General features: G+C 41.2%; 2 protein-coding genes across 3 annotated transcripts in view; one reads left to right on the top strand and one right to left on the bottom strand.

Annotated features, from left to right (window-relative positions):
* Positions 1-16,663, top strand: part of sept4b (septin 4b) — a 23,430-nt gene extending 6,767 nt beyond the window's left edge. The window contains exons 2-11 of the mRNA XM_046074557.1: positions 9,369-9,465; positions 9,589-9,675; positions 9,794-9,917; positions 10,092-10,226; positions 11,060-11,177; positions 11,369-11,470; positions 12,378-12,474; positions 12,593-12,755; positions 13,271-13,370; positions 15,091-16,663. Of these exons, the coding sequence (XP_045930513.1) occupies positions 9,369-9,465; positions 9,589-9,675; positions 9,794-9,917; positions 10,092-10,226; positions 11,060-11,177; positions 11,369-11,470; positions 12,378-12,474; positions 12,593-12,755; positions 13,271-13,370; positions 15,091-15,159 (1,092 nt within the window). The 3' untranslated portion in view covers positions 15,160-16,663. The remainder of the gene's footprint in view (positions 1-9,368; positions 9,466-9,588; positions 9,676-9,793; positions 9,918-10,091; positions 10,227-11,059; positions 11,178-11,368; positions 11,471-12,377; positions 12,475-12,592; positions 12,756-13,270; positions 13,371-15,090) is intronic.
* An 873-nt stretch (positions 16,664-17,536) lies between these two features.
* The window catches only part of mnta (MAX network transcriptional repressor a), a 21,837-nt gene continuing 14,833 nt past the window's right edge, over positions 17,537-24,540 (bottom strand). For both annotated transcript variants that reach the window (XM_046073449.1, XM_046073448.1), the window contains 2 exons: positions 20,799-20,991; positions 17,537-20,600 (listed from right to left, as the gene is read on the bottom strand). In XM_046073449.1, the coding sequence (XP_045929405.1) occupies positions 19,792-20,600; positions 20,799-20,991 (1,002 nt within the window). In that variant the 3' untranslated portion in view covers positions 17,537-19,791. The remainder of the gene's footprint in view (positions 20,601-20,798; positions 20,992-24,540) is intronic.

Here is a 24,540-nt window from a genome sequence, read left to right as displayed (position 1 = left end):
ATGCTCAGACCCCACATTGACCTTTTGACCTGATCTGATAGATTCATGTTACTCCACCTTTGTTAATTTCAGTCATTTTTGAATCATCTGAGACACACCTACACTCTTTATTCATGCACATGCGTGTTAGTGAAAAAGATTTTGTTAGTGTGTGCGCGATCATTTATGCGTAGAGATCTCCCATGTGTGGCTTTAAGAATGAGGACATGACAGGCTCGTAAGCAAGGTGACAGGGCAGATGTTGTTGAGCTCCCTACAGAGCATCATCTCTTGTCTGAAGTGAGGACGGGGCACTTCAGACACGAGCTGCCGACAATTCAGCTGCAGCTCATCTGCATATCAGCTGCAGATTGGCCAGCGCTCCAGAGCAGGGTGGAGCTGTTGAAATGCTCCAAATGCAGAGTTGCAGGGATCGAAGGTGTACCTTTTTTAAAGAAGTCGTTTCCAGTCCAAGTTTGGGGTAAGGGGGGGTTGGAAACGAAATCTGGATGCCACCTGATTGGTGAGGCAGGGAAAATAGGTGTGCTTGTGTAACGTGGGGTGCCCTGAAACTAAAGAAGTGACAGTCAGTCTGAGGAGCTTTTCAAGGCCCTTTAACTGGTTTCTGTCGCTGGCGAAACTAAAGGAATACCGCTGGTGCTGAAGGGATAATATGGCAGCAAATTCAGAAACGATCAGTGACACGGAGGTACGTGTGTGTTGCTTTCCTTCTTACTGACCCTGCAATTAAGTGTATCTCTCCATGTGTGATTTGCTCTGTGGCTGCAGGTTTCCCCTTTGTCCGTGTACATTGTACATGTGTCAGAGTATAGATTAGCTACAGCAGCTGGACCATTCACATGAATGCCTGTGACCAGGCTTTGTGCTCAATTATTTTCTTCTAAGCTACCGAGAGGAGTTGGAATATCTGTTTTCCACATGGTTGCTGAACCAAGTGGAGTTGATTACCTTCTAAAGCTTTTCCCTGCTCTAAGATGATAAAACACACACACATTGATCAGGAGTGACAGCTGATTGCATTGCACATGTGGGAAGTGTTGTAGCCTCTGTTGGTGGAAGACATCGTTGCTCAGTAGTTTACACTGACAAGAATTTTTTTGGAGTAGAGTACTGACATCTTCTTGTCAGCTTCCTTTTAACTGCAGGATGTACACTGGCAAAGAAAAGAGTCTTAATTGTGTTTTGTTTTGTGTTGCACTGAGTATGTGGAGTGTTGGTCACGTGGAAATCTGCATCAGCTCTATAGCTGTGGGAGTATGTGGTGTGAGGGGACTATTTCTGTCTCTCCCTCTCTTTCTCTCTCTGTACTGAGCCAGCTTCACACAGAGCCCTGCTATAACTATCCAAACAACCCCAGCATTCACACAGAGCGCACATGGCTCGCTTCACCACCTGCTACTGGCCTCGCCACAAGGGGAAACCTCACTGGTATTCAGCCCGTGCAATCCACAACGTTCGTTAAATAGGAATAAACATGTTGTTTCAGTGCTTCAGAATATTCCTGCTTTTTCTTGACAAACTGTCTAAAATTCAAGAGGAGCATAAGAACACATTGTATATAAGTTTGTATCTGGAACCCCACTGTATGCATCATCTCCCACACTTCACCAGGATACAGTTAAGTAAGCATTCCTGCCAACGGGGGCGAAACCTGCCAAGCAAAAATGATTTAGCATTCATTGAATAATAGCGTAGTAATTATTTTAGCTGGATTATAAATGACGCATTTCATCACAACAACAACATGCTGTATAATTTCTTTATGACTTCTGGCAGCTCCTGATTGCATTCCCCCATGTAATACAGGGAGAATTTGAAGTGGGCTTTCCCCTGAGAGCTGTGTTTCATGCAACAAATCATCACCCATCAACACTGGGGCAGCCAAACCCACTGCCACGATCCAACAGTAACAAAGCAGCGTAGTCAACCATAAAAACTTGTTTATGCTGAATTGGGTTTCATGTCCTTCAATTGTTTCTCAGGGACTGCTTTGGCTAGCCACATAGGTTTTCGTCCTATCGGGCAATATGCCCACATCAATGACAGCGTATTGGGCCATTGTAGGTTAAAAGAAATAAACAAATTATGGACCCAGAGGAGAGGTAATAGGAGAGAGGAGAATTTCCAAGATTAAAGTTGCACATTTATGAGAAAAAAAAACTCTGTATTGTTTTAAGCAGGGTATGCACTAAACTCCACCTCTTCTCTTATGTCTGCACTGACTCTTGTATCACTAATGAAAAAACTTCCCCCCTTTCCCCCACCTCTGTAATTATTTTTTTTAACCTACAATTGCCCTAATAAGATGAACTTCTCTCTGACATACTCAAGAGGTTACTTTTCTTACAATGGTCTCCTCGATAAGCTTTGACCCAAAAAGGGTATCATTTGTTCCTGTAATTGTGCAGTAACCTGCCATGTGCCCCGCAGAATGCTTATTAAATTTCATTAAAATTATTGGATCCCTTAGTCTGTACTGTATATGCAACAAAGTTCTCTGTGGTCATATTGTTGCTTTAGCCCCACTTAACCCAATTCACATGAAAAACAGGACGTTCTATGTCGGCATCTCCTCTGGAGTGGAGATCTTAGATTGAGTTCAGCATGTGAGTCTGTTCAGAGGCAACAACACAAGTGCAAGTGCAAGTTTATCAGTGTTGCAGGAAATGCCAAAACAGCAGCTGTTGACAAAGTAAGATATGTTGTCATTACCAAAGGCTTAATGTTCCTGAATGTCCTTAATGTCCACATACCTTTTGATTCATCTCCCGTCTTATTTATTAGGCTTTCTAGAAAATGTGAATGTGTTGTTTTTTGAGTAATGTGAGGAAGTATTCAAAGCCAAGTGGAGCTGGGTTGTCCATCTGCATGTAAAGGCTTACTTGTCACATAGTAGTTCTTAAAGCTTTGTGTTTTTAGCTTATCTGAGCCATGTGTCTCACTCCAGGGCCTCGCCTGCTTTATGCCACTTTGGACCTGAACCAGCCACACTGGTTTCACCTGGTCTGAGGCTTATTCATCACTGACAAACCGTGCGTGGCATCCACTAATGATAAAGGTTACTTATTAGTCACATTGAACCCAACCCTCAAGAGGAACTAAAATGCCATTTCGGCCAGTTATGGAAATTGTAATTGGTTCAGGTCTCAGCTGGGACTCGTTCCAGTGGGAGACTCGTGTGTGGCAGCTCAACAAAAATGTGTGAAATTGATGTCAGAGCCCATTAGATTTTATTCTAGTTATAAAAATATATTTCACACCATGTAATATTACACACAATAAGGATGAGGTCAGGGTCTAGACACTGAGTGGCTTGTTTGATGGTTCTCTTTCTGAACTTTTAAGCAACTAACCTGCAGGTTTTTGTTCTTTTGATCTGCTTCACACATGATAGCCTGACTTTGGTTTTCTATTGGCTGTGGTCAGTTTGATCTAGCTGACTTGTAAGAGGGTGTGTTTGCTAATCTCAAGCACACAGTTGTTCTGAGACAGTACTTTTTGATGACATTAAAACATTACCTAGGCAAAATCATTTTATCATTATATGTTACGTCAGTTTTTGTGTCGTTTTTGGAAGACTCTCACCTGGATTGCAGTTGATCGGTGGAAAACTGGAGTTCATTGAGTGATGCAAAAAGAGCAATTCAGCGGTATTAAATTCAACAAAAGGATAAAGTGCTGTTGCTTCACTGTGACAGGAGAAACTTGAGTTGCTTAATAAAGTTAGGATCTAGGACTAGTGGAAATGTGTGCACGTGGAAAAAGTGCACACAGTAAAATTTGACCAAATCTCTTTTCTTTGTTGGATTTCTAAGATTACTTAATAATCTCTTGTATCCCTTTTTCCTGCCGAAGGGAGGGGGAATACAAACATCAAACCCTGAGGCTTTCCTATACTTCACACAGCTGTGTGCCAGGAACACCAAGCAGCTCTGATTGGACGGTCTGTCCTGTTGGAAAGCATAATGTCATTGATAAAAAAATATATAAATTGTTCTTGAACATTTCCATTACATCTTCTTTCTTCTTTTGTCTTCCAGCTGACTGTCAAAAAAATTGTAAATATAAGTAAATTGATGTATGTTTTTGGCCTCCAGATCAGCCAGGCATGGATATATAAAAAGAAAGATCCCATTTGCAATAAGAGTCCTTTGCTTCTCGAATGCATTACATCCTCATTAGCTGTAACTGTGTTTTTTCCAAAGACAAATATATCAAGACAAATCACATCGTGGACTTATGGCCTAGCAGCTTCAGTGGGAGAGGAAAAAGTCTGTTATAGAAAGCTTTGGAGTGCTTAGAGGAAAGTGAATCTACTATCTGCCTCATCGCTTTGATTAGCGTAACCAGATAGCATGTGTGGCCGAGAAGAAGAAGAAGCTTAAAAGGTGGGGTCAGCATTCAGGAATGCCACTGAAGGAAAGTTGATTTGAATTTAATCAAAGGTCTAGACACACTTGTCAAGAAGGTAACATACATGTAAATGTACGTTTGTAGGTTTATAATGTGCACGCAAAAAAATGAGGAGAAATGTTCAAGGACTGGCAGAGTATTATATCTGGTGAGCATTTATTATAAACTATGTTTTGTCATCATGGTGGTGTTTGTGTGTCGACATTTTGAAACAACCTGCTGCGTTCATTTGCATATGAATGAGGGAGTCTCCTTAATGCTTAATGCGGTATGTGAAGACAAGTGTGTTGGCGTATAAATAGAATATAATTAATTCATTTATTAGCTTAATTAGTGAGCTCATTAGCATAGCAGGTTATGGTTATTATAAATAATTTGTGATTATAATGAGATGCTCTCCCACAATGTGCTGGATACACAGGATTTGTTTTGCTGGAGTTGAACTATCATTGTTAAAGTATGTGTCTGATGCAATCACGGCTGATAGACCTATTAGATGGAGAATCAAATGTGAATGGTGTTAATTGTCTACGTATGTTGTGTCATGTCTGATAAAGAGCTCTACTGCTACAACTTGTGCTAAGATAACATCGCAACAGAGTAAATTCAGCTTTTGTGTGTGAGTTGGTGTGTGGCCTGTGAACACTCGTCAATGCTGCTGATCAGTTCCCCGCGGCGCTGAGTGGCTCGATGGGGCTGAAGGGCGCTGTGTCCTCTGTGATGGAGGCGTATAAATGCGGGAGCCTCCGGTCTCTGCTGCCTGCTGCCTGCTGGAGTGGGGATGAAGAGCAGCTTACGCAGAAGCAAGAAGGAGAGGCTTTGTACGCTGATTAAAGGTACCACAGGTGAGGCCCTGAAAGAGAGGAGGTTGAGGCCCTGTGTAGACGGAGGGTCGGGGTGGTGTGAGTTTGTGATGCAACTTTTGTGTTCCACTTTTCTAAAGGCAAGACTGGTTTTTGTGTTGTTGCAATGGCAAATGCTGTTTCTCTACACGCTGCAGTTGTGATTTTAGCAAGACATTACGTCTGATTTTGTTGAAGCCTCGGTTCTCTCAGTCAGCTCGGTCCAACAAGCTTTTTGACACCAAAACCAAGCAAAAAGGAAGAAATTGGATGATGACCTTGTTAGCATTCCTGCTCCATAGTTGTCAAAGCGTTACAGTCGACCATCTCTCCTATGTAGGTCACAGTATCCACCATGTTGGACATTGATCTCTGTGCTTTGGTTGTCACACAGGAAAGCAGGTCACCGATTTCCTAAACTGCGAAACTATCAATTTCTCCTATGCCCTAAAGCTCTAAATCCCAGAAATATTAAAACTGTAGGCCATGACATGAGAAGCTTTTTTTAAAACTTTTGATTGAACAGTGATGGAGGGATATCAAAACATTAAATAGGAAAAGATTTGTCAAAAATTTGTGTCAGTACTTGTCAGTACTTTCCAGTGGGTATATTAACGTGAAAGGGAATAAAGCAAATCCGCAGTGGCTCTTAAACATGAATGAGTGTCTTAGTGTGTGTTTTACTTTGGTGTTTGTTTGGTGAATGTTCATCAAACTTTCAATGACTCTCTGCATTATGTAACTGCAGCTGGCACAGATACTCTTATCTGCTGGCACTGACATCGGCTGGACATTTTTGATGGTGCCTGAAACACTGAATAGAGCGATATCAGAGGAACAAGGCGGTGCTGGAATATATTATATTGGGACACTGTGGAAACAACTGCCCTCAAAATGCCATTATGCATCGCTCAATCATGTCTCTGGTTACTCAACCAAACAGTCACCTTATGTGCCCTGCATTCATACCATTTACCGCAGGAAATGGTATGTTGTTGTTTCATTTGTCCTTACTTTTGCCTTTTTTAATTATTATTTATTATTTAATTCTCATCTTCTTTCTTGTCTTCATTTGTCTTGCCTGAACACATTCCCTCCTCTTGTCGTACCGCTCCCGGCTCTTGCACCACTTGCACCTCATTTCCTCATGGTGGACTCTCTGGGGTCCTGCTTCTTCCTCTCCTGACATGAACCCACCCGCCTGTTCTTTATCCCGATTAAACCCCTCCATGTGTGCTCCCTTCTGGTTGGAGATTGCAGAGTGTACTATAGCCCCAGTTGCAATGGAGGACAGTGACCACGAGGCTCACTCTTCATCAGACGAGCAGGACTCCTGCCCTGACTCCCCTAATCAAAGCAGGGACCATGATGCTGAACAGGTACCATTGACACCTCCAAAAACTCCTAAATTATTTATTTAATTCCCCTTCTATTCAGAGTTTGTGACTGATTTGACCACAGCAAATCTAGAAGACAAAAGAGAAGACAATTGAGATGTGGGGTGTGGGGTGACAAAAAGATGAATAATGGTCTTTTAGTCAAACACCCCACATCTCAATTTAACCTTACGTTGAGCGTCAACAAAAAGCAGTATACATCAGTTATTTTTCAGTCAGACCAAAGCTTGTATCCCGGTGCTTCACGTGCCCTGCCACAACAACCAGCTCTAATTGAACCCCTCAGCTAATGTATAGTGCATATACATAACATGAGTCACACCGTGGGCCAGCAGCTGAATTTAAATGGCCTCTTGCTTTCTGAGGAGCCACTGCATTATTTATCTTTGTGCTCGACTAACAGGGAGACTTTGGTCTGTGGGACTGGGAGAGCTAACTGGTAACTGGAGTCCAGAATATGCACAGCAGCTTACACTTCAGCTGTGTATCCTCTTACAGGAAAAGCACCACTTTGTTATTTTTTATTTTAGCTCTGTGACAGCTTAGTGTGTATTACTCCTTGAAATCCAGCAATAAAGAATAAACTGTGTACCTAACACCTAAAATAGGCCTTTTTTGCCTCACATTAGCGCTGCAAAATTCATAAAGTGGTCAGGAGATTTATAATCCATGAGGCAGGAAAAACTCTCAGCCTCAAGGAATGTACAGTTAAATGTGTTAGCTCATTCAGTATTAGTTTCATAGTAATGAAATAACACACAAATCCACTGAGATAGATGCCTGGTGGTGTTGTTCACCTGTAACGTGATCCGTCTTGATTAAAGGTACCTGGTGCACAATAGAGGATTTTCAAATCTTAAACCGATTTTAAAAATGTGGCCTACCACAGACATAACATATTTAATATTTTTAATATTTGAATCATAAAAATGCACACCTGACGCTTTCCAGTCAGCTCACTCTTAATGGCTAATTAAGATGGCTAATGTCTTGCATCCAGTCCGCGACTTTAAGTTTATATTTGTAAATCCCTCACACTACAGGATCATTTGGGCCGATAATCTGTTCCGACCAGCCTTGAATCGAAAATGCCCCCGTGACTGTCAGAAATCCAATTCCATGACAAATACCATGATATTGAGCGAACAACAATGACACAGCAAGTATTGTAACTAACATTAGCTAAATTGTTGGTTAGCAAACTGTCACTACAGTTGCTGCTTCGAAGCTAACATGCAGAGAGGACGAGAAAGCCCCAGAGCTAGCACACCAGCTCCAAACAGCGATACTCACAACTCTCCTGCTACTATAGCCAACATCATAGCAACACCATGTCTTGGCAAACTAGAAAGTAAGCTGAATTTGTGTGGGCAAGTCATTTAGCGTTACCTGACACACAAATCAGGGCTAGAACGGCTGGAATAGTGTTGTGTGGCTCGGTCCGAGCCACTTCACTTTTTTTTTCCCATTGACTGAATACAAACACCAAAGAAGCTAGTTGAAGGAGATACTCGTTAAAATTGACTTTGAATTTGATTAAATGATGATAGAAAGTTGATGATTACATGTTGCCTATGTCTCATTCGTCAGTGTTTAGTGGCAACTGCAGTTTAAAGGCTCATCAGCAACAATTATAATCAGTTAAATTTAATTGTTATTTAATGATTAATTTTATATGTTTATTTGTTGGGCTGATGAATCAGTACAGATATGAAAGATATATCTGCTTCAGTTCAATACTGTCTGAGATCAAATTTAGGTATTTAGACTTTTACAGCTTTCTTCTTGTCTGACTTCTGCAATGTATATTCAACATTGTATACTTTATCTCAGTAAGATGCTTCCATCTCTTCGTTACTCTGTAGAATTTAAAGCCATGCACTATTTTCCCGTCACCATAAAATATTAGGACCGTTTCTAAAGTGCATTTTCCACATACTGGATCAATATCCCTTCCCTTCCACACTGACACTTGACCTTTCCTCTAACTTTCTGTCTTTCTTCTACCTCCACTCCTCTGTTTGTTACCTCATCCATCCCCTTCGACCGTGGCGTCTCTCTAGCATTCAAGCCATTCAGACGACTCAGAGGTGGAGAACATTATGCAAGACCCTCACCACCAAGGAGGGCACCATGACCACAAGCACCACCACCACCATGGCGTTGAGCCTCACGATGCAGACAGGGAAGATGAGGGCGAAGACCGCCCCCACACCCCGTCGTATTTGCGCCCTCCTGTGGCGGGTAGGGCGCAGTCGGATTCAGGTTCAGAGCCCAGTTTACTGCAGAGCAGATGCGTGGAGTTTGACTTGTCGTCCCCTATCAGCCCCACCAGGCCCAAGAGTCCCTGGGGTCGATTTGACCCATACAACAATAATGAGGTAACACAAGGAGAACCAGCCAATAATCCCAGAGAGGAGAAACAAGAGCTGAGTGGTTTAGTTCTGCATTCAAGGCAATTTCATTTTGAGTGCTGTAATGTGTTGAACTGAATGTGCAGCTCATAGGATGGGATAGAGGGCTCTGTGACAGTAGCGCTGCTTTTTGATTTTGTTGTGTTGTCGGCTTTATTTTGGTCTAAAGCTGTTTGTGGGAAAATTAACTGACTTTTTTGAGCGGTTGATAACAGTGTTGAAAAAGCATTTTAACACAGTCATATACATGGTAATGTGTGGTTCCCTATTTGTATTATTTCATCTTTGTGTGCAATCTTCAGGACCAGGACAAGGAGTACGTGGGTTTTGCGACGCTGCCAAACCAGGTACACCGCAAGTCAGTGAAGAAGGGATTTGACTTCACGCTCATGGTGGCAGGTAAATCCTCGTTCGCACATTAGCAGACATTTGATCTTAAGCCTGCCTTTTACTTCGAAGAGACTGCTGATCAGAAAGTCTTAAACCCAGCTCTTTTTCCTCTTTGTTGTTCTTTGTTTGAAGGGGAGTCCGGCCTGGGAAAGTCCACCCTTGTCAACAGCCTGTTTCTCACAGATCTTTACAAAGATAGGAAGCTGCTCAATGCTGAAGGTGAGGAATTAGCCACATCTTTTGATGTATGTTTTCTCGTGGGTTTAAATAAATATTTACCCTACAATATGTCATGGCTGATATTAAAAACAGCAGCCTGTTTGTGTCCTCTCCCTAGAGCGAATCACACAAACAGTAGAAATCACCAAACACACAGTGGATATAGAAGAGAAAGGCGTCAAACTGAAGCTCACCATCGTGGACACCCCTGGGTTTGGGGATGCCGTGAACAACACCGAATGGTACATGTAAAACAATTAATGAAATTAAAACAATGAAACAATGAACAGAGTTCAGCTGGATAACCTCATTTTAACTCTGCTGCTGTGTTTAAAAAGTCATGCGCTGGAGCTTGGTTGCTCCACTGTCTGCATTGCCTCAGAGACTGAACATCCCTGTATGTGTTCTGCTCTTAGCTGGAAGTCAGTGGCTGACTACATCGACCAGCAGTTTGAGCAGTACTTCAGGGACGAGAGTGGCCTCAACCGCAAGAACATTCAGGACAACCGCGTACACTGCTGCCTCTATTTCATCTCACCCTTCGGTCATGGGTATGACAAAGCCGCAGTGCTCTCGTAGAGATTAGTTAGCCTTCTTTTATCACTCCTGATAAAATGGGGGAACATTAACCCATTTCTGCTGCAATATGTAAAGTCTGAGCTGGCACTGACTACTTTTACTTCCCATAAATTAATTAACATATCACAGCATCTTGCACACAGCTTTTTCCTGCACACATGCAGCCACCTCAGTTACTGAGATTTATTGTAAATATCTAGCGCACCAGTATTTACTTGCAGTGCGTTCAGCCCCATAAATTGTTAATGCAGTTGGCTCCTGCCAAGAGTTAAAACAGTTCTCAGCTGCCTTCAGGTGAATTTACATCTGGTGCAGTGCTTTCTGGCTCTAATCAATTGTTTGTGCTGAGTGCTGATGTTGTACTTTCCACCGCATTTGTGCACATGCACTGTTCCACATTGCCGTGCTCATTAAGGAGCAAATCTACCATAAACCTCATGCAATGCTGCAGTGCATTTTTAAAGTCATACTGATGGAAAAACTGCTCCCTCTGTTGATGCACTTCGGTCATTACTCCACACCAAGAGGTCACAACATACAACAACTGTCGGGCTAAAAACAAACAACTTGCATTAGGAATTTATCACAGAGATAAATTACTTGTCCCATGATCACAACAACTGTCGTTTATGGAAATATGTTTCTATGTTTTTAAGATATCTTACTGTCAGACATATATTAACGGTTCACCTTTGTCTGTAATAGTGATAAAAAATGAATTTCACGCATGTTTAAACACTCCAGGTGTTACTTTGAGGGTATCATCGTACTTCACACGTCTGTATGTTCCAAATTTCTCTTCCAGCCTCCGGCCTTTGGATGTGGAGTTTATGAAAGCTCTGCATGAGAAGGTTAACATCGTCCCCGTCTTGGCCAAAGCAGACACACTCACCCCCAGTGAGGTCAAGAAAAAGAAAATCAAGGCAAGGCTGATCTCAGTCAACAAACTGTTGATCTCTATACACCTGTTTCATCCCTTAAATGAACCTGTAGATACAGAACCCACTTATCCGTTTCTTGATGAACAAACAAACTCAGTATTGCGTCATCAATGATCAAATTATTGACACTACAGAACAAAATACATGTATATACTATGTACTTTCCTCTGTAGATCCGAGAGGAGATTGAGCAGTATGGGATCAAGATATACCAGTTCCCTGACTGTGACTCTGACGAGGATGAGGACTTTAAGCAGCAGGACACTGAGCTGAAGGTGAGGCTCTTTATGTGTCCCTGAGCACCCTGACACCCCTAGTTGCTCCAGAAGCGTGCAACCTCTGACATATATAGCAATTTTAAGTCGCTTAGGATAAAGGAGTAATTGGAAATGTCTTTCTTTCTAGAGTCTTTTCTACAGTTTGGGGTTTACAGGCTGTTGAAGTCAGTTTTTGACACGTGCATGACTAAAGATTAATTTACCACACCAGAGTTCTTGCATCTAAACCTTTGCAGTGTAGGAAACACACTGCAATGTCAGCTGATTGCACCTGAAAACAAGAACAGACATGACACTAACAGCAAGTATTATCATCAAATATATTTATATTTTATTTTGCAGGATTTAAATTTTCAGACACAAAACTCTTTTGTTGTTCTGATCGCATCAATGAGGATCACCCTTTTAGTGATGTTAAAATGAATGTATAATACCGTATAAGACCTTGTCAGTCATCCCATTACTGACTGCAGAGTCTTGATGTGTCAGATGTTCTTTGCTCTCCTGGCATCACAAAGCTGGCAGCGAGGACACAGTCAGTGTGCCAGTGTGTCTCTGTTTGCCTCTGTCCTTGAGTAACCTCTGATAAGAGCACTGTGTTAACTGCAGCAGAGAACTGAAAAATGGGAATAAAAGATGGAGGAATTAAAAAAAATAATGAGAAGGGCTAAAATTGAGGATGTTATTTAAGATTAGAAATGGGTATATAGATTATAGATTCAAACAAAACAAAATGAGCAGATATGAGGAAGAAGGGAAAGAGGAGGCAAATGTGTCTGTATATATATATATGTGTGTGTGAGTGTGTGTGTGTGTGTGTGTGTATACATACATATATATATATATATATATATATATATATATTTCATTTTTAATTTATGATCCGTTTTGTTCTCCCAACAAGGAAAGCATTCCCTTTGCAGTGATTGGCAGCAACACAGTGGTGGAGGCCAAGGGGAAGAGGGTGCGAGGCCGTCTCTACCCCTGGGGCATTGTAGAGGGTAGGCCCGATCTCCTCATACAGTTACTCATTTGTTGCCTTTAAAGATGCTGCACACATTTTTAACTGTTGTAGATATATATAGAGTATATATTGATCTTAACACTGTGGCTTTGCAGTGGAGAACTCGGCACACTGTGATTTCGTGAAGCTTAGGAACATGCTCGTCCGCACTCACATGCAAGATCTGAAGGACGTGACCCGGGAGACTCACTACGAGAACTACAGGGCCCACTGCATCCAGAGCATGACCCGCATGGTTGTGAAGGAACGCAACCGCAAGTATGCATACACTGACGCTAGGGGCAAGCACACATACTGCAATGAAGTGTAGTAGAAATATCAGGCATTTATCAATATCAAGAGATAAGAAATATAGGCATTTAAAGACTAATATTTTTGAAGAGAACATGTGTTTTTTTTCTTCTTTATTCAATTTATAGATATTCAGATTTATTATTTTCAGTTTATTTAATGAGGTTTTTTTAGTCCTCACAGGCAAGTGCAGATGAATTAATCTACACCCTGATTCTCCTATTTGGTATTTTTGCTGTAAAATGTTACAGCCTACAGTCGACAGAGTAGAGTAACTAACTATAGAGTGTCCCTTTACGTGTTGTGCTTTTTCTATATTCACTGTCTTTTACTGCAGTCAGATGCCACAGTCAACTATGATTAGCCAATCACATGTCAGATCTTGATCCACCTAGCCTTTTAGCCAAAACAGTGAACTCAACATTAAAGATTCTGATCATTTTATGTCATTGAACATCTGTACAACGTGTCTCTCTCTGCAGTAAACTAACCAGGGAGAGTGGCACAGACTTCCCCATCCCCGTGGTGCCAACAGTGGCAGACAACGAGACAGAAAAACTCATCCGAGAGAAAGACGAGGAGGTACGGCACGCCGACCACGAGCCAGACTCGCACTGCCAACGTGATCACAAGCACGACTCTGAGTACAGTTCTGACCACCACGAGCACTCAGATCCTCAGCCCAACCCAGAGACACATTTACATCAGATGGCTGATGAAGCCCTCTGAGATTTTGTTTTTCTATCACTGTTCTTTAAAAGCACACTCATGTTTTCTGGGGTTAACAATGAGTAGCCTCACAAAACATGAATTGGTGTAATTATACATTCAAACCCCTTTTCCCCTGTCCTAGCAAGTCCTTTGGACCTTCAAACCCCTTTTCCCCTGTCCTCACGTCCTTTGGACCTTTGAACTGTTGGTAGGAAAAGAGGTTGCCAGATAAAAATAATGCACGATTAGTTCTATGTGGGACATGCACATAGACCTAGAGTTAGATCAAGGTAATGATATTCCAATTGGTATATGATGAATATGTTGCTTCATACTCGTGGTGTCATCAGAAAATCCCCCTAGCAGCAGGAGCCAGACGACGTTTAAGTCCTTGAAGTCATCATGTGTAAAAAATGTTCAGCTTTTGTCCTGTTTTTCACAAACCCAAGTTGAACTGGGGTTAGTGAAACTTGGCAGGTTCAACTCTGCCCGTGTGCTGCTAGGTATTAATATTGTTAGAATTCAACAATAATTTTCAAATCCCTATCAATTATATCAGGGCTAAATTATTAGGAGATATGATATAAGTAGGTTTTTTTTGTTTGAATATTCAACGAAAATAATAAAAAATATTATTTGAGGAAATACCATTAGATTAAATATTATTCCTTTTTGTTTTGTAAGATTTTAATTCTTCACATACAGTGTAAGACCAGTCAATGTGATCACTTCCCAGTTAAGGTAACTGAAGATGAACTGAGCTGACATAATAGATAACTGTTACATAGTGTTAGTTAATAATCAAATACAGCCGATGATGCATCTGTTCATGGTGAATTACTACCCTCCTCCCCAATAAATCCATTTATTTTATCAAATAAAGAGATACTTTCTCCTCAGTTGTTTTTATTTTTTGTGTAACCAACATGACAATAGAGGTTACCTGTGAATCATTTCAGTCAAAAATGCAAAATATTACATAGTTCCAACTTCTCAAATGTGTTGCTTTTTCTTGTCTCAAATTACATTTATAAATTAATATTGCTGGGGTTTTGGACAGTTGTTCAGACAAACTAAGACATTTGATTATGATGGGCTGCAAGGAAATCAGTGATGAAGACCAAATGAGCAATCAATTAATAAAAAAAAAAAAAAGGCAAATTCATCAATAATGAAAATAAATTTAAATAATCTTAACTATGACACAGTGCTATTTCACTATGTTTTGAGAAAGTGAAAAATGTTATATATTCGACACTTACTGCCCGACAATCACAGCAGAGGCAGCACAACACAAATGATTGGGCTCCTAAAATTTCCAACAAATGTTAGAATAAATCTAAAAGAGCAAATATTTGAGTCTTTTGACTGCTGCTTTTGTAAAATTAGATACTGTGTAGTGAAGGTGAAGAGGCAAGTAGAGGTGCCAGTGGTACGCTACATTCGTTCAGCACAGATCACGTGATCTAGAAATACCAGACTGATCTCCCGAGTCTTATTGATCTGTTGTCTGTGCAGTCCTGTGGAAATAATTAGCTTGCATTAAAAGGCTGGTACTAACTAACGCTGGTCTCATCCTCTCTCCTCACAGTTGCGGCGGATGCAGGAGATGCTGCAGAGGATCCAAGACCAGATGCACACTCAGAAAGACGCCTATTAACGCAGGACAGCGATCACACTGTGTACATGTCTCTCTTGCTAACTGGGATAAAAGAAAAAAACAAAACACACCCAGGAAGCCTTTATTCCTCTCTAGAACACTGACGTCCCCCACGTGTCCACCCAACCACCACTCAACCTCATCAACAGCAGCATGTTACACTTGGATCAGGGACCAGCGAGGAGGTGGTAAGATGTTCTGACATTTGCTCCCTTTATTCCTCTGACGTTATGACACCACTGCGGCAAAACACTCGACCCTCCCCTCTACTGTTTTCTGTTCTGTCAAGTTTAAAATGATTAAAAAAGCATTGTTGTTTGTTTGAATAAATCGTCTCTAGTTTGAGGGTTTGTTTAGTCGATGAGTGATTTTTCAAATATCTGAACTTTGTTCAGTGACATGCTCCCCAGGATGTGTAATTTTATTTTTACATACAGTAAAAATATGAGGTTTACATGTGGTGACCTGCTCAGATTTTTTTAAAACACATTTTTCTGTTGCAAGTGTTTATTTTTATTATCTCTATAGGTCAACATGCATATATACTGTAATAATTTAATTTTTATATATCCCACTCATAAACATTTGTTCTGCTTATTTTCATCTTTTATGTGCTCCTGGTTTTATTTAACTACTCTGCTTGACATTGTGTATGGATGGTTGTGTCATGTAGATTTCCCTTTAGATGAGGTTGGTTCATTTGATTTCATCTTTGTGTGAGGATTCATTTAAATGTGCATGTTCATCATAGTTGCCACCTCTGCTGCCTGACAGCATGGATGTTAGTGGCTTTGCTCACTTACTGATTGCCAAATATCAACATTTAAAATAATCTACTTTTTACATGACAAAGAAGTCCGTTATTGTTTGGAGAATTCCCCAAAACAGAGTTGTTTCAGAATCTCGTGAAAACTGATCAAGACAGAACCATCAACAGTTCACTTGTGAGAGCTGATGTGAGAATGCCTGCTAGTCCTGACGAAGACTTTGATTAGACAAGACCCTTCATTTGCATGAGTGTCCAAGGGGAGGGTCACATCAAAGGCTGGGCAGTGTATTTATTTTTGCATGTGTTTTGTAAAGGTTACTTAGATTGCAGATCAATGACGTGGTCAAAAGGTTATTTATGGGCAATGAAAATATATTAAGAAGTGGTTTTTTAAATTTTTATTTGGGCAGGTTATCATGATTTCCTCATTTTAAGGGACGTTGGATGTGTGCTAACCTTAATGTTTATAACCAAAGCCAACAATGACAAACTTAACTGTCCTAAATTTTGAGTTTTCCTTTTCTGAAAGTGTGAATTTTGTTTTGTGTTGACATTAAAAAAGTGTCACAGCTAAGAGTAATGATCAAAAATATCTGAATGAACTTTCATTTTCTTGCTAATGGTTTCTATGTTACAAGTAGACATCCTTATTTGGAAGTTAAATGACTGCCATGTTGTGTGACCTTTATGTAAAAAAAAAAAGAAAAAAAGAAAAAATTACATTCCTCCAGCTTCTGTCCCAAAATCAGGTGTTACTTTTGTTTCTGAATTTGTTTTATATTAAATGTGTCTTTTGTTTATTCTACTTTTTGAAGTATATTTATGTAATAAATTTATAAATGAAATGCAGATGGATAGGACAATATGTACAAATTCTAACATTGTAATAAAATATGAATATAATTCATGCGTCCATCAGGCATTGGGTTTTGCTTTATGTTTTGAAAATGTAAGCACAATTGACTCCTATGGCTTGATTTTAAATTATGAGTTTATAACTTTTTAATTGAATGAAATTACTTGTTAATTATTTGAAATAATTTTATTTAAATAGTTTAGTTCAATTTATTTACTTTTGTTTATATAAATAACTGAATATAACATTATTGAATTGTAATTTAGTTAAATTAATGTAATTTATTTTATTTATGAATGCTTTAATTGAATTAATACGTTATTGATTTAATGTACCTAATTTTATTAATTTACTGTGATTCAATTGAATTAATTTATTGCAATTAAATCAAAAATAATTAAATTCAAAAAATGTATTTATTAAATGAATTTAATGTTAATACATTCAATTCAGTTCGATATTATAGATTTAAATTTGTTTAATTTAATATAGAATGAATCAAAGTAATTTCATCAGAGTTTAATTCAATTGCTTTATGGTAATTAAATCTATGACCAAATTAAACCACTTTTTCATTAATAAGTAAGGCGAATAATGTTAGCATAATTTCTATGGTGTTTTAGGTAGCTTGCTTGCAAGCTTGTTAGACACGGTTAGATAGTACTGTGAAGTACTGGAACTTAACTTTTGTCGAGGATTGCCTTCATCAGCCCACAGATTTTTAATTGGAATCAAAAAGACAAAAGCTTTAGACATTTGTAAACATAATACAATTTATTAAGTATCTTTTTTTATAAATGTTTAATTGTACATATTTTCCCCAGCTTTTTACATAATACAGTTAGATCTAAATGCAGCCCAACATTTACAGGCTATATACAACTTAAACTTTCTCCATAGGGAAAATACACAAGTATATCGTTGCTTCTCAAGTATCTGAAACCCTGTTGATTTTTACACATTTTGTTTTGCTACAATATGATTTCAAAATGCATTTGTTCAGGATCACTTGCATAAAATCTGAAGGTGAAAAGGGGGCTTTATCTGTGACAATAAAACCTGAAGTCCCTGCTCTAATCATATTGCATCATAACAAAATGCAACAAACAAAGGGGTGAATACTTTCCAAAGTGGCCGAATGCGATATCAACGTTGGAGGTCTGTGTAGTTGTCACCCCCTGATATACAGCACTGTACATGGTCCCAGAAAAAAACAACTATATTATCAAATTTACACTGAACAGAAGAAGATATTCTCCAAGTGAAATCTTAAAATACAAAATCCTATTTTAAATGTTACACTTTACATACACAAGGTACTTTAATAAAGTAATTGCATTTTTCTTTTTTAAAAAAAAAAAAAAAAAGGGCTTATCTTCTGATGAGTGCACTACTCCACGTCCTTTCACAGGTCAGTACATTCAGATTAAATTAGGAGAGCATGACACGTTGCTGTTCTAGCAGGTGCTATGCTAAGCTGCACGTTTGCTGCTCACTGAGACTAAATTTCACAGTGCTAGCTTTGGAAAAAGTTAGTCTTGGGGGAAAAACAACACATACGTCAGCGGCTGAAATCACTTTATAGCAATCCCAACCCAAACTTATGAATGACAGAGCTTTAACTCTGTGCCAATAAATCTTAAATGCCTACTGCAACTTGCTGAAGACAGTCCTCGCTTTCAACATAATCTCTAAAATTACAGTCATGAAATGCATTCACAGCATGCAAACACATCCTACTACCATTTGCCCTGCAAAACAGCATAGAAACACGCTTTATTTTATGGACTTTATGTATTCACATTCTACAACTCCCTCCTGTAGCATCTGACTGACGTGAGTTTGTATCGCAGGCGTTTAGTATTTAACAACACACTGCTGTCTGTGGCATTTACATTTAACGGGACAAATCAATTCTATTTGGCAAAACTGTTTTAAAATATATTAACAGCTGTGACAACCCCCCCCTTGATCCTAAAACACTCATTTGCACTTGTCGCCCATATGTTTGAAGGATAAATACCAGAGGTTGGAAACTATAAGTGTCCTTCAATTCCAGTATGAAAAACCAAACCCTGACAAAACGGTGTATTATTTTACCTTAAGTGGCCGTAGTTTGAATGACATCCACCAGAATTATATTTATCTGGAAGATTTTTTAATTGTCACAGGGATTTTCAATCACTCCTTTCCTATACTTTTGACTCCTGAGCTGCTGAACAAGTGAATTTCCCTGGTGTGGGATCAATAAGTGTCCTTTATCACATTGAACACAATCAGCCAGTGGAGGGAGCTATTGGTGTAAGCACCATCACTGAGGACTGCATCTACAGTTCAGGAGCTTGAGTTCAGTCCATGATTTTGCTCCAGCCCTGCAGCATGTGCCTCTGCTGGAGAGGAGGAGCTCCTCTAAATCACATTCCCAATGTGCTGCTGGTTATGGCGGGTCCAGCACTCCCATCCTACACTGTCACAACCCTCAAAACCCAATGCAGCCTCTTGAGTACATATCTGCTAATGGTTTATCCCCAGCTGTCATAGTGAGTCAGACGTGAACACTGTAACCGGGTGCTGTTATGGACACTGTACTGGCAATGTAACATTTCCCTATATGAAGCTGTTTTCCGTAAAGCTCATGTAAAAATGACTACTGCTCCATTACCTGCAACAATGGATGACCGGCGAAACATCTGCCCACTGTACCACACACACTCAACATGATGAACCACATGTATCCTAAATCCAGGATCTACGATTTCAGGACACTGTGGCAGTGGAGTATTGAAAGTTTTTAAAATTTTGTCTTGGAAATGTTCCTGGCTTTATATCAGCTGTAATGCTTCTGAATGATAGTGAGACTGTGGATCAGCGAGTCGTCCAGCAGCTCTCCTCCCTCATTCTGTGGGGCTCGTCGGTGGCCTGTTCTGTTGCCTGGTCTGTGGCCTATGGTTCGCCCCCATCGAGGGATGTCGCCGTCTTCCAGCCTGGTGGTCCTGTATGGAGGTGTTCAGGCCAGCTTCAGAGTGCTGATGGGGAAGGAGGGCATAGTCACCATTGTCACAGGGTTGAGCACTGTCTGACCCACTAGCTGCGGGTGGTGGGTCACCATTTGGGTGCTCACTGCTGTCTGCTTGCCAACGATGGTGGCAGCTGGTTGGCTAGGAACAGTGCCGTTCACCTGAGGGTGGGCGTGGTTTAGGGTGTGGGTGATGTGACCGACCATGGCTGGCTGCGTGACAGCCACCTGCTGGGGATAGAGGGTGGGTAGATGCTGGCTCAGGTGAGCCACTGGGTGCACAGTGATGTGGCCGATGGGTTGGTGGCCAGGGGCTAACTGGACAGAGCTGGTGGTGGTGGCGGGAGCCAGGTGGGCAATGTGTTTGGGACCCTGGATGACATGGTTGACTGCTTGGATGACCGAGGGATGGGACACTGAAGCGTGGGCAATAACTGTGGGGTGTAGGTTGGGCATGGTCACCATCTGTGTCTGGGTGGGGATTAGGGGCTGACTGGGGGTGATGGGAGTGCTGGATGTAGCGGTGAGTGTAGGTGGGGCTGCAGGCTTGGACACTGGCAGTGAAAGAGTCACTGGCAGCGGCTGGAGCTGAGGCTGGTGCAGGGTGGCTTTGTGCTGGATGGAGATGTGCTGGGTGATGAAGGAGTTAGTGGTGGTGGTGGGTGCCAGGGTTGGGGTCTGGGTGGGTGTTGTAGTCTTGTGCAGCTCAGGTTTCATGGTGTGAGGCACGGTGGGTAAGGCAGTCTGTGCTCGCGCCGCAGTCTCATCTTCTAGGTCATCATCCATAATGTCTTCACCTTCTGCCAGAGATGAGAAAATTAACTCAGTGTTATTTGAGTCAATGTCATTTTTGCAGGATTTAATTTGACTAACACCTACATTTAAAAAAGAAGGTTTGGTACCGTAGTCTATGGGATGTTTTACAAATTCATATAAGACTATTTATACAGGGAAAGTCTTATAGGCCTCCAGTAATTCCACCCTGACTGTCAGCCTACCTGAAGCAGTGGAGGTGGATGCCTGGTCCTCCTCTGGCTGTACCGTCTGCCGGAGGACTCGGTCGATCTCGATCACATCCATCCACTGGCTCAGCTCGTTCTTTAGCTCTGATAATCGCTGCTGCGTGGCAATCTTCTCTCGGGCCAGTCGCTCCATGTCATGCTCGTACTCCTTCTCTTTCCGCTTCAGCGTCTGACAGGAGCAGTATAAGAGTTTTATTAGTGTGTAAAATCACTGAACTGAGTGACTCCATGATAGTGTGAGCTGCCACCACTAAACCTGCACCTTGTTATCAGTTCATTAGGTTCACATGTACAGTGTAACTCAATAATCCAATACAACAGCTCCACAGTAAATCGTGTTTTTGTCAGAGAGATTTTGATTCAACTTTATTATAACCTTTGAGGCCTTAGTTGGTGAAATATTGATTTATGGTTCCCTCGTGTAGATAATAAGGTTTGATAATTGCACCTAGACTAAAACAAATAGGTTGGGTTGTGCAGAGCCTGTGTGCAGGGAGCAAAATGACAGAGATACAGAAGCACGAGGGAAGAAGGAGGGGTGGTATGGAAAGTAGGAGGTGCTTCCAGGCAGTGGCTCTCTGTGACCCAGTTTCCCTTAACCTGTCAGCTGACACAAGGCAAAACCAAACAAACCGAGCTGGACTTCCTGTGCCCAGCAACAACACGTATAAACACTATAACAAACAAATGACAACACACTGAGTAAGAAGACATTTCGTTCAATATATTATCTATTAAGAACTTATTCCCAAATAAATAACTGCTGGCTAAGGCAATACAGACAGGATGGAGTTAAGCTGTTAGGGATTAGTGTTTTGAAATCGATAATTTATTACATGTGAAGTTTAGCTTGCTCAAACTGTCAAACACAGACTCCAGGAAATTACACTGTGTGAAATCTGCTACCAGCAACCTGATGACTTAGGATCATGAAGCCATTTCCCTAAAGGGTGGACTTCCTGTTAGTGTTCATACCAGCGTGCGTGTGTGTGGACAGTACAATATCTACATGTACATAAATAGCAAAGGGGCACAAAAGGCGGGCCTTGTGTAATTCGGCACCTGTCTTTAGTCCTTATCCAGGATTAGAAATGCACGGGCCAAGCGGCCTCCCACTACGGGTGTTTCAGTCACTCACACACACAAATTCAGAGGAAGTTTATATATTGGTATGGCGGTGCAAAGATGGGATGAGGACATGATTAAACCCAATTAAATCCACATATATGATGTTAAATCTGGTAACTAAGGTGAAAATATCACTTTAAATTACAGAAATTAGGTCAGTTTTTTGTTTTTGTTTACAAAAAACAAACAAACAATCTTGGTACATATCCCTTAGATTTTTGTGTCATGCTGGATATTTTATGTGTATTCATAACACTTGATTTTATAAAATTTCCTCAAACCTAATTTGGAGTTTCTGTACTGCAAGTTTATGTTATATTGGTGTGTCGGCTGATAAATAAATATCATCCCGGCATATTTATCGGTCTAGCTCTAAATGCTGGTTTCTAAATATGGACCAACAGCAAATTAAATTTTGACAGTAGTCGACTACTTTGGAAAACCGCAATAACTCAAGTGCTGCACAATTTCTCAACTACAAACATTGGTATTCAAACAGTAAAGCTATCGGAATTGTCTTTTGAATCATGGAAATCTAATATTGTGGTCTAAATTTTAGAGCTTGATAAGCAGGACAAATCATATACTCCAGATCTGTGTCTGGACACAAGTCTTTGTCCAGATGTTCACAAGTGCATGGCACATCTGGAAACAGACATGTGACTCATCTACAGCCACTCTGTCAACTAGAAGAGCCGAAGTCTGAACATGCTAACAGTACCCTTCGTCTCAACACATGATGCACTGAAATATCCCCTTCTTTGGTTGTCATAGAAACAGCTAAGAACCTTTTTAAGAGTTCCACGACCCCGAAAGACCACGCACACCTTCATGTGCCAGAGGTGCTATTTAGTTTTCCCTGATAGTGTTTCAACATGTAAAGATTTCTTTTCAAACTCAACCCGTGTGTAATTGTGAAAATGATTCACTTGCATGGAGAATAAATAGAGACACACACTAAGCACCGATCTCTAAAGGACTGCCAGCAGAGCAGAATGAAATGGTATTTAAGAACAAAATATGTGACACGTGGACCAAAAAAGGGCTGCTTCCCTTTTGCCCTCATGTGTTAGCAGGCAGCCTTATGAGAGCGGCGCCACAACTGTGCATGCCACAAATTATGACTCATGGAGAGACAAAACGCTCCACAAACGGCGAGACCCACTGAACTCTCCCTGTTTCTGCGCTGATGGTGGACAGAGCAAACACTGTGCTCGTCTCTTTACTAACAGCTAGTCCAGAGATTAACTATGTAAACCCGAGAACCGAGTCTGTCGCAGATGGATCCCACATGACTTCATTGCCCTGTTAATCATGTCACCAGGTTGGTAGGACACAAGGTGCCAAGTGCCTTTTTGTTTCTTTGCACATGGCTGCACCCGCTGAGCCTCTTCCCTCCAGAGAGACAAGGCCCCACCTCGGCTTCGCTTGCGTGTGAAAATCTAGTTCAGTACAAGGATAGGCTGCATTGTGTGTCTGTGTCTGTGTGTGTGTGTGTGTGTGTGTGTGTGTGGTGGGGGGAGGTAAACACTGCTCAAGTGCTGTCACAAGCAATGCGAGTGCCGAGCACATGGCCCCACAGAGAACGGGAGAGGGAGGGTGGCAGATAGCGAGGGATTGAAAGAGAGAAATACAAGCTGTACTCTCTGACTCACTTTTGCTGCAGACAGCACAAGGCTGGGCTTTCTTAAAGGGCCAGGAGCATAGGAGGCCACGTTGCAGACATGCTGCTCAGCCTGGCTGACCGATCAGGCTTCTGCACAGAGGTCTTATGACAGTGTGGTAACCATAAACCCTTGTCTTTCTGTGCCTTCGAGCTGGAACAGAAAACTTCACATGGTGCCTGACTTCAACAATAAAGAGCTTGTCCGGGGAAGATATACCTACTTTTGCACACAGCTCCTTGAGTGCAAGCTTGTGCTGGTCATAGCTGACTTGATTACCTCACTGGGCTTAGGACTGGTCGATAGTCCAGACCCTGCTTCAGTACATGCACTCCACTTTTAGCTGTGTTGTGGTACTCCGTCAAATAGCGGCTCTTTTTGCATAAAACAACCCTGTGGATCAAGATGTTTTTCGTCTTTCCAGAAAACCCAGAAATCACATAATGTAACAGTTATTGAGTTTGACTGTAGTTTTTCACAAAGACCATGCTAAGACCTTGAAATATTAAAGAGCAGTGACCTCGACTGCCAAGAAAGACTCATTATCTTTAACGTTCATGGCTGAATGAATAAGAAAATGTCAGAGCAATCAACTGCGTTATTAAGGCGAGGTTTCTAAGGAAATATTCCATTATGTGCACAGTGAAATGTCATTTCCTTTACAATGCTAAAAATATATAAACACATATCCATCTTCCTCCACCTGTATACTCAAGATTTTCCCCACCAGATGGCACAACACGTTTCAGACTGGCATTCGAGGCACAAGCAGTGGAGGAACAAGTTCAGTCAGCTATGAGGAGGGAAATGAAGAGTAAACCGAGCCATGTTTTTACCGCTCTATGTTCTCTCTCTGCTGGCAGCTAAGCCTGGTGGTACGGCGAGCCCTGCCTGTTGCAGTGCTGGGGGGAGGGGGGGGGGGGGGG

The sequence above is a fragment of the Micropterus dolomieu genome, linkage group LG17 (genome assembly GCF_021292245.1).
Source record: "Micropterus dolomieu isolate WLL.071019.BEF.003 ecotype Adirondacks linkage group LG17, ASM2129224v1, whole genome shotgun sequence".
Lineage (NCBI taxonomy): Eukaryota > Metazoa > Chordata > Actinopteri > Centrarchiformes > Centrarchidae > Micropterus > Micropterus dolomieu.
Note: the sequence above shows the minus strand (reverse complement) of the source record. Positions and strands in the feature narration are given on the sequence as shown.